General features: G+C 42.5%; 1 protein-coding gene across 3 annotated transcripts in view; it reads left to right on the top strand.

Annotated features, from left to right (window-relative positions):
* The first annotated feature begins 6,836 nt into the window (after positions 1-6,836).
* LANCL3 (LanC like family member 3) overlaps positions 6,837-14,641 on the top strand; it is a 186,058-nt gene continuing 178,253 nt past the window's right edge. For 2 of the 3 annotated variants that reach the window (XR_008330235.1, XM_053386945.1), the window contains exon 1: positions 6,837-8,033. Coding sequence is in view for 1 of the 3 variants with exons in the window: in XM_053386945.1 (XP_053242920.1) it covers positions 7,470-8,033 (564 nt within the window). In the remaining 2 variants the exon portion in view is untranslated. The remainder of the gene's footprint in view (positions 8,034-14,641) is intronic. The other variant, XR_008330236.1, reaches the window with a different exon arrangement.

Genomic DNA, 14,641 nt, shown 5'->3' with positions numbered 1-14,641 from the left:
CAAATGATGGCACTATATAGTAGAGTTTCTTCACTTAAACAGCTATACACAGCTTCCTCTCAGTTCTTCAGTACATCTTGTACCTAGTGCCCCCCTTCCTGACCCCAGCCAGTTCCAAAAACCAAGCAAAATTATGTTAGCTTTGCTGCTTCTTTCAGACAAGAGTATTAACTTGTCAATTTTCTCTAGTATGAAAAAGCCTCCACATTTAGAAAGCTTTACAGAAGGTCTGAATGCCAAACATGTCTAGCACCTGCTGAGAGAGAGCACAGGGACTGACTTGAGGCTGAGGAGAATGCCGAATAGGGAACCCATCTGAAGTTAAACACCGATGTCAGGTTTAGCCGTTGGATTGCAAATTAGGTTTAGGAGAAATGAATCCATACAAATTGAGCCTCATGAATCAGTGTTTTAAACAGAATTTGTTTCACTGCCAAAAAAGGGTGAAAAATAATTTAATCACCTCTGTTTTAATGTGTATACTTATTACTGGAGATAGGGGAAATATCACAGTGGAACATAAACAATTTGGCCACCTTCTGTTCCCTCTAATTTTGAGTGACACATTATAAAAGGCATAGTTCTGGATCAGCTTGTTTCAGGTGATCATACCAGTTTAGTATTACAGTATCCATTTTGTAAAGCAGCACTTTAAAAGACAGTTTCCTAAGACAATAGCCAAGGACACCATGTAGAAATGTGCTTTGTTTTTAAAAAGCTGTGCCAGGGACTGCTTAGCTGTGATGCCAACAGACAAAGGCAGAAAGTATGGAGAAGAATATCCAGGTAGATATTTGAGATAAAAAAGCACTTCTCAATGCTGAGTAATTTGAAATACTTCCAAATATGATGAAAAATAACTAAACACACACACACAGCACTCAAGTATTTTGTAGTGAAACAAGCTCTCATGGTATGCACTACAAATATATTTATCATTGTACAGTATTTGAAATAAAATACATATCAAAGTCTGAAAATAGCTATAGATGTTATTCACATTTTATATGAATATAGATGTTGTCTAAATTTAATCTTTATTGAGAAGTACAGTACATGTATCAAGAGAATAAATGTACAGTGTAAGAAGAACAAAAATAAATTCAAGTGGGAATACAGGAAAAGATTCTGCTGAAAGATAATTGACTATTTTGACCTTCTGTTAGAGAACCACCACAGGGAATTGATACCCACAGATGATAGATAGATAGATAGATAGATAGATAGATGATAGATTAGATAGATAGATGATAGAGATGATAGATGATAGAGATGATAGATGATGATAGATAGATAGATAGATGATAGATAGATGATAGATAGATAGATAGATGATAGATAGATGTTCCACCTTGTATGCAACACTGATACTTAAAAGATCTGGGGGGAAAGAATCAAAAATGAAATAATTTACCAAAAAGTATTATTGCAAACATAACCATACCTGTCAGGGAACTGCCATCGGAGCTAGAGGTGGAGGGAAGGCTCCAGAGGGATGCCGGAGAGGGTCCCAGCAGGGAGAGAGGCAGCCCATCTGCTGGGGAAGGAAATCAGCGTAACACCAGTGGAGAAGGGGGGCAGATGGGGGAATCGGAGAGGAGGCTCCAGGACTCTTCACCGGAGACCAGCGGGGAGAGCACGGGTACGCCGCTGCCCACGCCCACCCTGTGCAGAAGACTTCCACGCAGGGAGAGTAGGAGGAGACTTGGCGTCAAAGAACTTCTTTGCTGGAAGAGGTTCAAGAAACGCCCACTGACGGATTCTGCCAGCGACTGAAACAGCCACGAAGTGAAGGGCTGTCCAGACAGAAAGGGTTCAACCAGGTAACCTAGCCAGGAGTGGCGGCAACTTACGCACGAGCAACCCCTATAACCATTACAACATATTTAAGTGAGAAATTCTCAGTCTAGGTCAGGAATTCTCAGGCTGTTCCCTCCCTGCCTGATCAAATGTGTTCTGTTACATTGCTGCCCAGTTGGAGGATTTTGCCTTTTCCAGATCCACAATCCAGACCTTTACTTCCTTCAGGAAAAACAAGCTGTGTGTTGGTGTTTGTGGGTGTACTGTACCTGCCTTCCCTGAACCCTTGCCCCACTATAGCAACACTAGCCTACAACACACCTTTTTGTAACAAGTGTTTTATTTTTGTCTTGCTAAATTGGTACAAATTCACCATACTGCCAATGCAATGTATTATTGCCACCTTGTCCAACTCTTCTAGTCTGAAGGTGCGTATTCCCAAGACCTTTCTGGCTGAAGTCAGTTTAAAGTGCCTTTAAATTATTCAGCTGTGCCCCTGCAATCATGTTTTGCCATTATAATCTGTCACTGCGTTGTCTGAATCTATATGTCAGTCTGAATGCACATCCACCAAATGCGAAGTACATCGATTTAAAACAGGAATTCCTAAATTGTGGTCCATGAACCACCTGTGGTCCACCGGTGGCTCATGGCATGTCAGTGGAGAACACTTACAGTATGAATTTTATAGACTTCTATGCAATACAAATTGTAGTACAATAAAATAAGCAATAAAGGCTGTAAAAGTGGTTGGCCAAGACCCTCAAGCAATTTTCAAGTGGCCTGTGGCGCAAGAGGGGAGTTTGGGAACCACTGATTTAAAACCACTTTGAGTTGTTGTTCTCAGAAAAGGCACAAGTCCAAAACCTGATTTTTTTGTTTTTTCTCATTCTGCTGCCTTTATCATCAAAATGTAACTAAGGCAAAATATGTGTTGTGCCTGTAGGCTCTCACTGCTATCTAGCCCCTGGGACAAGGTTTCTTTGCGAGTCTATGTCAGGAAAAAGACAGTGCTATGAAAAATAGATGACTGTTTTATTGTATCTGCTAGCAATATTCGTTAACACATGATCCACAGAATTGATGGAAGTAGAATTCACACAACCATTTTGACAGGGCAATGATATGAGGAAGCCAAGAGAAGTTAACTTCCTTTTTTTGCTATGCTGTGCACTTCGGTGCATCATCTGATACTTTGTAAAATCATGGCTCACTCTGTCCTACATTTAAACCTCTGAGATCTGACACAGACAGTTCTTCATCCATGACAGTTCTTCACTCCTGGCTTTTCTTTTCTTTTTTGCCGCAGCACAACTACTAGAATATATGAATTTGCCCTAATGGGAGCAGTTGGGCAATCCTTGTCCTTATCAAGGAACATGCAAACTATGCTAGAAGCTATCCAGAAGAAGACTAGATAATTATTTGGGGAGGTGGGGGAGCAGAATGATGAGTCTAGAAAAGACAGCACATAATATCAATGAAATGGAAAGGATCTGCAAACAACAGACCAACTAGAGGTGAGTTTTAATAAACAGGTCATCTGGACTGAGACTACTGGAAGAAGAGATATTTATGAATCCCAGATGTAATAGCACTAGAGGATGCAAAACTTTCCTAGGTAGTTCTCTTGGCTTTGTGCTTTACAGGCAGTCTGTGTACACTTGCCCACTTTATTGCTTAAGGGTGGTATTCCTAAGAGGCATACACTAGCAAAACAGATTCTCCCCACCTCGCCTCTCCCTTTCAGCCCCCACAAGCCCTCAAAGTCAGTTCTAGCCTCTAGGGGATTGGGGGAGAAGATCTCTCTCTGTGTATGTGTGCAGTGGGAGGAAATGAAAGTGTCATTGCATAAACAGAGGTCCTCTGGTGCTGCTTTAGATACAATCCTCAGTGTGGCCATATTTGTTTTCCCAGTTCTGAATTGTAGCTCCCCCCACCCCCTGCAACCATCTACATGTAACTTTTAAGCAAGCAGCACCCAGCCTAATCTGGATCAGTTCACTTACATAACTATCTTAAAATAATTAAACTCATGCTTTTTAAATGGAAGATTAGCATTCCATGTGTTTACAGGATTTCCTTCAGCATATTCACAGAAATCACAGCAAAAGGGTTAATTGCAAGGCTTTAGTCTTCATTTTCACTAATTTGAATTTATATTCCAATTAATATATTCCAAAAATATAGCACCATGGTAAATATATTTTGTAATGTATTGTCACATCTGGCTTAGCCTAAGGTTAGAATGCTAATGTTGATCCCATAAAGCACTTGGACACACAAGTAACATTCACAATGAATTATTCATGTTCTTAAGAGTGTTTAAAAGCACTGTATGAGCCAAAACTGAATTAAATTAAAAACTGTTTTAGCTAAAGAAACATGACATTAAATACATCCCTGTTCTGACCATAGTTGTCATTAATGCACAGAAGGACCTCAGAGATACGTGTTGCTGTCTATGTCAGTTAGTCAAGAGAGTGTCTCTGCTAAGGACTACTAGACAGATGAGCTGGCCACAAATCACTCAGTCAATCAAATAAATGGCCCTTAATTACTTATTTAAACTGATATGCTTTTGCATCAACAAGATTGCTCCTTGTGGTTCTTTAGCTGCTAATCAACTTGCCTGTTAAGATTATAATCAGAATAGTGGTGAAAAGAATAAATATTCTGCAAGGAGCAAATGCATGGAAATACCTGGTAAGTACAAATATATTAGGTTGCAATCCTTAAAAAATTACAAGGGAATAAGACCCACTGGACATAGTGTGGTTTACTTGTGAGTAAACAGACACATGCACAAAAGAATTTGAGGAGCACATTGCTTTATCAATACTAATGATAAATAAATAATATTTTTTTTACCCTGGGGTTAAAGAACAGGAAGCAGATAGTAGGAATAAATAGATTGTTCGCACAATCATCAGTACTGGGACCTGGAGTTAGGGGTAACTTTACATATACATTTACAAGGTTTGAACTGGTGGGGATTGACCAGGAACGAGACCTCAGGATCATGTTAGATACCTTGATGAAAATGTTAATGCAGCATGCAGCAGCTATGAAAAGGGTGAATTCCATGTTAATAATCATTTTAAAAAGGATTGAAAATAAAGCCGGCAATATTTTAATGCAATTATACAAATCTGTGGTGTGACTGCACTTGGAACACTGTGCCAATTCTGATTGTCACACCTCAAAAAGGATATTGTAGAACTAGAAAAATGCAAGCAAAATGATTTTGAGGCTAGAATAACTCCTTTATGACAAAAAGTTAAATTTGGGGGTTTTTTAGTTTAGAAAAAAAGTCATGGAAGAGAGATATGATAGAGGAGAGGTGTATAAAATTATACAAGGTCTTGAGAAAATAGAGAGAAATCTTCCTGCCTCAGCTGAATGCTGGAAGATTCAGAACAGATAAAAGGAAGCACTTCATAAAGCAGAATATTTAAGAAATGCAAACAACCTTGATAGCCAAGGTGTCTGTAACAGTAACTGTCTAGTAGCACACATGGTGCAGGAAGAGAAAGGAGTTGACAGCATAGGAAGCTGCTCCCGCTGCAAGGTAATGTGGTTTAGGAAGTAAGAAAAACTCCAGCTGCATGAATATTGATCCTGAAATTTTAAAATATGCAAAAGTTGATTGTGCATCTTGCAATTGCATGCATGGAGTTTTATAGATGCAAGTGCATTTTCAAGTTTGAAGAGGTGTAAGGCAGGGTTTTCAGTTCAACCATGCATTGATGTTCTTTGCATTCTTCTGCTGGGTGCTGTTTTTGCTCGAAGCGAATAAAGGAAGACCTTCATTTTGTAAAGCAAATTTTGTTTCTTAAAAGTCTAGGGAGAAGATTAAAAGTGAAAACTAAGGGATGCTACTAAAAAGTAAACATATGCCTCTGGGAAACAGCTGTGTGTGTATGTGATGGTATGCATCTCTCTGGGTTTGGAAGAGTCTTTATGTATGGGTCTCTCCCTGCCCACTATTGGAATGCAGCTCTTAACAGCTTTCCACTGGGATAATGTGGCCCATGCTCCAATAAAGTTTCCTACCACTCTTGTAAGTAGAGGTGAATGAAATTTGGCACAAACTATCATGCATTTAAAATTAATACATTCTAAATGTATTTAAAGGAGATACATTGTCCGTTAAGTCCTATATCTGCACTTCATTGTGAACCTTGGCAAATGCACAAGCATAGCAGAGTCGAGTCAGATAACTTGTGAAGTATTTATAGACAAATTGCCTTCAGGGAGTAAATGCTGGTAAGCTCATGCTTTTATCTAGATTTGCAACTTAAAGAAAATGTAATTGGGGAAAGGACACTAAACCAGGGAATAGGAACATAGTATGTGTTTTTGGCACTACCTAATACAGTTTTCTAAAACGAATGTCTCATAGCAAGCACAGCCAGACACTGTTGGCTGCAGTCAGTGAAAATCTGCTTCGACTTTACAGTTTCTTCTAATAACAGCAAGGTCATTGCCACTGTGGGTTCGGAAAGAGCTGTCTAGTGTAGCAATTTGCAGAGGAAGTGCACCTGTGCTAGCAGTAGAGCTTCTCTTTCCTAGTACTGCATCTCCTCCGTTTGTTCTGTTCAAGATGAAATTCCTTGCCCTGTTCAAGTATTGTAATGTATTGCTGAGGATGAAAAGAAGCACTAAGGTATATTGACATGGAAATTCAACTGGCTGTGTGCGTGCTTAGGTTATTATTACTTACCTCTTTTTGTATTAAAAACACATTTTCAAACATCTTAACACATTCTACATTAAAAACCACGGCCATCAAAAGTTACTTGTGAGACCCAATACATTAAAATAGCAAAACGCCTTATCACCCTCTAATAACAATAATTTAAAGTTTCCTCTTCCTAAAAGAAAAGAAAAAGGATCTGTTTCTTATTGGCCATTCTATATTTTGTGTGTGTGTGTGTGTGTGTGTGTGTGTGTGTGTATACACGCCTCCACTATCTGAGCGGTATTTTGGCAGACTGCATGAAGCCCTATTAAAAAACCTATATAATGAAATTTGCACTCATTGATGGACGGGCGTGTGGGAGAGAGACAAGAATACAGTAAGCTTTGGAAAAGAGCTGTATATATTTGAAACAATGGCTCTCTCTTCCGCCGCCGCCGCCCCCCGCCTTGACACGCGCGCGCACACGACAGACTTCAGCAAGCAGGAACCGCGGTGGGAGGGGCGCCGTGGCGATGGGTGGCGCATTCTTGACAGCGGCGGCGGCGGCTGCTGCTGCTACTGCCAGGCGCTGAGGGAGAGCGGCCGCCTCTTCTTCACACCACAGAGGAAATAGCGGGAGGAGGCGGCGGCGGGCTGCTGTCTCTTGCAGACATTTCAGGCAGGACTGGAGAGAGAGAGAGGAAGCGAAAGGCACGGGCAAAACATGCCAGGCGCCCTGGCGAAGAGAAGCCGCCTTGCTCTGGGCTGAGGGAAGAACTCCACGACCTGATAGTTCCTCCCTCGCCTCTCTGCTCCGAGCCGGCAGAGGAACGGGCTGCTCGGGAGTCGGACACACCTCCTCCAGGGGGCTCCGCTCGGCTTCCCGGCTGCGGAGCGAGCGGCGCCTCGGAGCCCCTGTGGGTGGGCGGGCCAAGAGCGCAAGCGACCCGCGCGCCGAGGGAGCCCGGCTGGGTCCGCGCTAAGCATGGAAAGCAAGCGCTGCTTCGCCAACCGCTTCGACGACTACAAGGGCAGCCTGCTGGCCGGGCAGGGCAAGGAGGCGGTGGCGCCCTTGGTGACGGCCACGGTGGACCGCATCCTCAAGGAGGTGCCCCCGCTGGGCGGCGCCGAGGCCGCGGGCGGCCTGGGAGGCTGCCAGGGCGGGCTGTACGGCGGCGTGGCCGGCGTGGCCTACATGCTGTACCACGTCGCGCAGTGCCCGCTCTTCGCGCCGGCCCGGGACTCGTACCTGCGCGCCGCCAAGCAGCTGGTGGACGCCTGCGTGCGCTACGAGGAGGACTGGGGCGACGCCGACGCCGACACCCGCGCCGCCTTCCTGCTGGGCGGCGCCGGCGTCTATGCCGTGGCCGCGCTCGTCTACCAGGCGCTCGGGCTGCCGGACTGGGCCAGGCCGCTGGGCAAGTTCCGCGAGCTGTGCGAGCTGTGCGCCCCGCTCACCTTCCTCGACTGCGGCTCCGACGAGCTCTTCGTGGGCCGCGCCGGCTACCTGTGCGCCGCCCTGGTGCTGAAGCAGAAGCTGGGATTGGAGGTAGCCTCGAGTCCCTGTCACGCGCCACACTCGCCCTTTGCCTTGCCTTAGTACAGGGGTTCCCAAACTTGTGGTTTTGGAGCTACAACCCCCATCATCCTTAGCTAGCAGGACCAGTGGTTAGGGATGGTGGGAACTGTAGTCCAAAAACAGCTGGAGACCCAAGTTTGGGAAACCCGGCCTTAGTACTTCTTCCTTCCTTCCTTCCTTCCTTCATTTCCCTGCAGTAGGCATGCGAGCCTGGTGCAGCAAAACCTGCAGAGAGTCTTGTGGCACATTATAAACACATAAGCCTTCATGGGCTAGAGTTCATCAGATCTGAGGAACTGGACTCTCATCCAGGAAAGCTTATACCAACTTTAAAAATAATTGGCCTTTATAAGCTGCACCAAGGTTCTCTGTTGAGCTTTGGTGAAGGGTAACTTTCCTGGACGCAAGAGAGAAGGTATTGGCTTGTTTCCACACAGGTCATCCCACTCTTTTGGGATGTTCTTTGCTCCTGCCTTCACAGTTCTGGATGTGATATTTGATCTTTTTGTCTTTACAAACCACTGAAACTTGGTTCATGCGTAGAAATGGAAGGTGTGCAAGGTGCGTGCAAGATCATGCTCTGTTCTTGACTTTCCCATATTTACCCAAACTTGTAGCTCTTTAAAGATATTCTAACCTTGTAGAAGGCAGATGCTACCTTGAAACAGGTGTGTTTGTCTGAACATCAGCAGCAATGGATTCAAATCACATGAAAGGGAATTCCAACTGAACATCAGGAAGATCTTTCTGACAGTAAGAGCTGTACAACAATGAAACAGACTCATTTGGAAGGTGGTGGACTCTCCTTCCATGGAGGTTTTTAAGCAGAGATTGGATGGCCATGTATGATCTAGTTGAGATTCCTGCATTGCAGGGAGTTAGACTAGATGACCCTTGTGGTCCCTTCCATCTCTATTATTCTATTATTCCAAGCTCTATGGACTTCCAATTGATTTATAGACATTCTGATGTTCATACGCACGTAGGTTGGTAGCAGAACTTGCTACTACACCCCCTTCCCTGCACACACACATGTATTTGTTCTGTACTGCAGCATGCCTGTGAAGCAGGGATAGGGAACCTGCGACCCTCCAGATGTTGCCGTGCCACAGCCCTCTTCATCCCTGACCATTGGTCATGCTGACTAGGATTGATGGGAGTTGGAATCCCCACATCTGGATCCTTTAAAGGGTTTGTGGATAGTGTCTATATGTGTACAGGTTGAACTTATGTAGGTTTTGTGCACAGGTTCAAGAGAACCCATGGTAGTTGGTGACAGGAATGGTGGGCATGATTCAACTCTTCCACTCTACATGCCCATTTCTATATGATGATGAGTGCCTGAAAAGACTTTTCCTTCTTACTAGAGGTTCTCCAGAATAAATAATTTGGTGTCTTCCAGCCTTAACTTTGTTGCCTTAATCTTGCTTCCCCTCCCTAATATCTTGAACGCAAGGGTGCAGTTGTTTCCTCCTCAAGGTGACAACATCTGGGACAGGGAAGGAATTGTGATCTCTTAAGCAATTTTGCGTTTGCAACCTCTTATTTCCTTGCTCCACAAACAGGTGGATGGATATTCTGACCTAATATGGGGTAAGGCGCAAGGGGCTTCATTCAGAAAAGCCAAGAGGCACAATTGCTCTAAAGCCTCAAAATCTGTTATCTGAAGGGTTTGTCTGGAGGCAAGCAGTGAAGAGTGCTTCAAACACAAAGGAAAAAGCTGCACAGTGAATTGGTTCCAAATATTTATCAGGGAAGTGTCTTTCAATGCTTCTTGAAAAATGCTTGGGGCTACTTCTCTTCCAGCTCACCTAAGCAGCCCCTGGACTTTTTCATTGGTATAGGGGGGGCAGTTAAATACTTAACTATCTGAGGTTCTGCACCCCTGACATAAAGCCTGGCTACACCCATGGACTTTTTCCATCTGGGCTGGGGCAGCAACTCTTTAGCCTCTGTTGCAGAGATGGGGAATCTGTCCCCCTCCAAGTCTAGGACTGCAACTCACATAACCCTTCATGGTTGGACATACTGGTGGGTGCTGAGGAAAGCTGAACCACATCTGGAGAGTCACGGGTCCCCCATCTCTGTTCTGTTGGCTTGGGCTGGTATGTGTTTCTCAACTGTACCAGGTAGCCTATTCTTCTACCCCATTCTTGAGGGGAGATTGATTATACTGGGAACACTTGGCTAACCCCTTTTTTGGATGTAGAAATGGTGACTCACTGATCTCTTTCACTTTTCTTCATCTCAGGGGCTCAATTTTAGCAGAAACCTAGTGTTACAACGATGGAAGTTTCATATATAAGTAGAAGTGACAGGTCATGGAGAGAACAGGATGTGAAATTAAGGACATCTGGTTTTTGGTCTCGGAGCAGTGCTTTTCTGAAATATGGGACATTGCTATAAATTTAGAGGTAGCCCTTGAAATATGGGATATCCATATTCAAGTGTAGTTGTGGTATAAGTGATGTGAGAATCACCCTCTTGATATCACATGCTGAAATTACAAGATACAAGACACTGTGTTGTGACATACATGTTTGTTTGGAAATTCATCTTGTCTTGCTTCCTGATGTTAGTGTGTGCAGGATGAAATATTCCTAGTTTGAGAAGCACTCAATCAGTAATTCAGCTACTATTGTAAAAGTCAATTAGTTCTATAAGAATCAACAAAGTTTACTTACACAACATCTTCAAATCTTTCTTGTTTAAATTTACTTTTAAGTTCTCTCCCACCACCATAAAAAACTGATAGAAAGTGAATAAACACTAGGTTTAAAATAGGTGTACACTTGTGCTATATATTATAAAGCTAAGTGTAGATCAGTTTAGGTTCAGATTTTGGTTTTGGATGAAAGTGGTTTAACCACAGATTCTGCATAAAGTTGCTTATTGGTTTCCATGATAATGATTAAGATTGTGTGTCTCCAAGTCATCATCATTATTCCTGTTTACTATACCCTGCTCCCTCTCCTTGGATTCTATTTTATAGGAGGCTTGGTTATAAATAAATCAAATAATTAATTGGACACTTTATTCAGTTTATATCAACCTTTGTCAAAACAAAGGAATGACTTCAGGAGGCTGCAGTCTAGCAAAACTAATAATAATAGTGTTCTTCTAGTTCATATAGATTGTTTTCATAAACCACTTTGAGTTTAATTCTTTAAAAAGTGACTAATAAATAACTGTGAGCATAGAATATAATAAAAGCATTGCCCTTTACTTTAACAGTTTTTATTAACACAGCCACTTGCATGTTGGGTGCTGATTAATCAATTCCTCCCAACTTGTTGCTTTAGAGGAAGAAATAAATAGTGGAAGTTGCAGACCATGGAAATCATTACAAAGGCAGATTTAACACACATAAATAGGTTTAGGTTTTGTCTTTGGTATGTGGTGTGCATGACCATATTAACCAAACTATTCACAATATTGCAAGAAATGTTTGCATATGTTTCCCCCCCCCCAAAAAAAAATATGTTCTGTGACTAGACCTTAGACTAGGATGTGTGAGCTGCTTACTAAGATTTTCCCCATTTTCCAGCCACATAACTGCATTAATTTTAAATGGAAATTGCAGTTAATCCCACATATTGTTAAGAGCCGTTACTTCCGCTTAGGACTCACAGCCTAAGAATGTGGTCTGCAGGGGATTTGATTTTACATTGTGAGAAGGCTGAACATGAGAATTTATATTTTATTCATCTAAATTAGACATCCCATATGCCATAATATACTTTTTAATACCAATATAATTGCATTCACACCAGGGAATTGCACCAGCAGAACTGCTTCAATTTTGACAGCATAAAATCTCTGGTCTAGGGCAGCATGAAAAATAACTTTCTAACATTTATGACTGGTTTAAGTTACTGTACTGCTTATAGCATTAACAGCATAATATATTTTATAACTGCAGCATTTTGCATCTGTTAATTTTAAGCAGCAGGAGCTCAGTGGTTTATTATTGGCAGTGTACATCATTAAGCCCAGTGTAGAGAGCCATTTTGCCCTTGAGCTAGTCAGGGGGCATGAGCAGTGCAGTGGCTCAGGAGGGGTGCTTGGTTTGGGGCAGTCTGAGCTTAAACTCACATTAGCCATTAATTCACTAGATGACCTTTAGATAAGGCTGTGTCTCTTTCCTTCAGCCCTGCTCCCCTCCAACTGTAGTATTAGGATAGTGTTACTTACGGTACCTATCTTAGAGGGTAAAGATGACTGAAATAATGTGCCTTAAGTGCTTTGAGCACTATAAAGACATGTATCTACAACATTATCTGGCTCAGATTTCTCTGCAGGGTGGGTAGCCAATGTGGTGACCTCCATTTGTTGTTGAGCTACAGCTCCTGTCATTCCTGACTACAGACCATGTTCGCTAGGGCTGATTGGAACTTTTGTCCATCAACTCCAGAAGGATGCTATGTTGGCTGCCCATCTCTGGACAGCTTCCTTACAGTATCAGTAGGTACGTAGTATGTTCTCCATCATGTGTAAAAGGCAAATGCTCCTTTGTTTTTTAACAATGGGTCAAACTAGGTGTGACATTTGCATAGCTGCTCTCCTCTGCCGCTGCCCCTGCACTTAATTGCATAGATGGCATTGGAGCCTCAAGATGGATTGACACTGGTGGTGCAAGAGGAAGAGGGTGTTAACCCTTTGCCCCTGCTATAGTCCATATTGTAATAGAGGCCTTTTGAACCTACTATTCACAATGGGAGGAAAGCTGCTGTTGGCACCAGTCTATCATGCGTGGTTTGGCCATGTCTGTACAGATCTACCCTCCAACATTTCTCTGATAAAAATAGGGACATCCCATTCCATACCTTCCAACATTTCTCCTAGGAAAAAAGGGACATCCTAAGGAAAAGCGGGACATTCTGGGATCCAGTCAGAAACCGGGACTCCTTCTGTAAATCTGGGGCTGTCCCTCAAAAATAGGGACACTTGAAAGGGTCTGCAGGGGCCTGTTACCTAAAGCCAAAAAAGTATGCATCTCTTTCCCCATGCCTCTGTCTCTTGGATACATTGTATCTCCTTGCATGCCTACTAAATTTCCAGTGAGGAATATCTGTAAGTGATTATCCATCAACACAGTTCATTTTGGAATAATGAAAGTGTGGTTTTCTAGGCTTAATCCTCAAATGTAGAGGTTCTTAGTGGGAGTGAGGCTCCTAATGTTGACAGCGCTGCCTGATTTATCGCCCCCCCATCACCCTTTCCTTTGGGGCTATGTTGGTGGCCATCACTGACTTATTGTGGGAGCAAATTCTATATTTTAACAATGTTGTGAGCCCAGTTCGGTGGTACAAATGTGACATGTTGGCTTTTACATGTTATTGTAATTATGGCCAATCCTGTGGCTGCATGTTAATTCTATCAAAATTCATAATGAGAGTTGGTTAAATGAATGTTATGGGATTCCTCATTTCCCAAAAACTATGTTGTAAATATTTTTATAGCATACGATAAAACCCATTTCCTAAAAACTAGAAGAAATGTTAATTGAATTTTGGGTCACTTAAACTGAATTCTGTTTGACACTGTTTAAGGTAGGACAGTTAGTATATGAAACAATAATTTCAATTTTGAGCAATATTGTAATTTTGCTGCCCACCTAACCTGCTGCCTGAGGAACATGTCCCCTTTCCCGCTCTTAGATCCTGCACTGAGACCAGTTGAGAAAGAACAAGGAATTCGAAAAGCTAATCTTAACAGATGGCTTGTTATCAAAATGAAGGGCTGGTATCCCAGGACAAAAGCTGATCATGGACAAACGCTCCAATTTTAGCAACTCTGCGGGAGATATTGCAGAGTTTAAAATACTGTATTAACATTTGAAAGTTTCATAATGGCATGCAAGGCACAAAGCCCAGTCTCTGCACACCTATTTGCAGCCACCTTTCCATAAAGCACCTTTAGGTTCTACTTTGCCACTTGTTAGTTTCAGCCCCAGAATGAAAGACTGACAGTCCTGGAAGGAGGTAACCTCAGCAATCTTGCTCTGCATCACAAGAGAACAGCATGAAGAGAGGAGTACAGATTTCCATGCTGATTCTATTCTGCATACAGAGAGCACTTCAAACCTAGCACTCCCTCTGAGCCATATGGCTGCTACAGAAGCACCATTATACAATGTCACTTTATCACAGAAGTGCTGATATATGCTGCTGTCAGGATTTTTTTCCCCCAGGATAGAAGATTAAGTACCAGAGCTCATAAAGTGTCAAGAGCACAATTTATTTTCCTTAAGAATGTGCAAGTGTGGCATGCAGATTCTAAAATTATAATACCCCCTAAAAAACTAAGCCGCTTCAAAAATTGTATACGTAGTACTGCTTGGTAGTATTGCTGTTGTAAACTAAAATATTATGCCTTTTGAGACAGAGGGCAAACATTTAAATTAATTAAATATTACATGTACCTGTACAACCCTCCTTGTTGGAAGCTTGAATACCTATTTGAAGATGGATCCACCTGCGTGGTTGCCAAGTTGAGGCCCTGCAAGGACTAGGGATGCATTGATCAACCTATTTCTGCCCCACACCAATGTTGTGTGTACACATATATATAACTAA

The sequence above is a fragment of the Podarcis raffonei genome, chromosome 4 (genome assembly GCF_027172205.1).
Source record: "Podarcis raffonei isolate rPodRaf1 chromosome 4, rPodRaf1.pri, whole genome shotgun sequence".
In the NCBI taxonomy this organism is placed as follows: domain Eukaryota; kingdom Metazoa; phylum Chordata; class Lepidosauria; order Squamata; family Lacertidae; genus Podarcis; species Podarcis raffonei.
The sequence above is the reverse complement of the archived record's forward strand: the minus strand, read 5'-3'. Positions and strand labels throughout refer to the sequence as shown.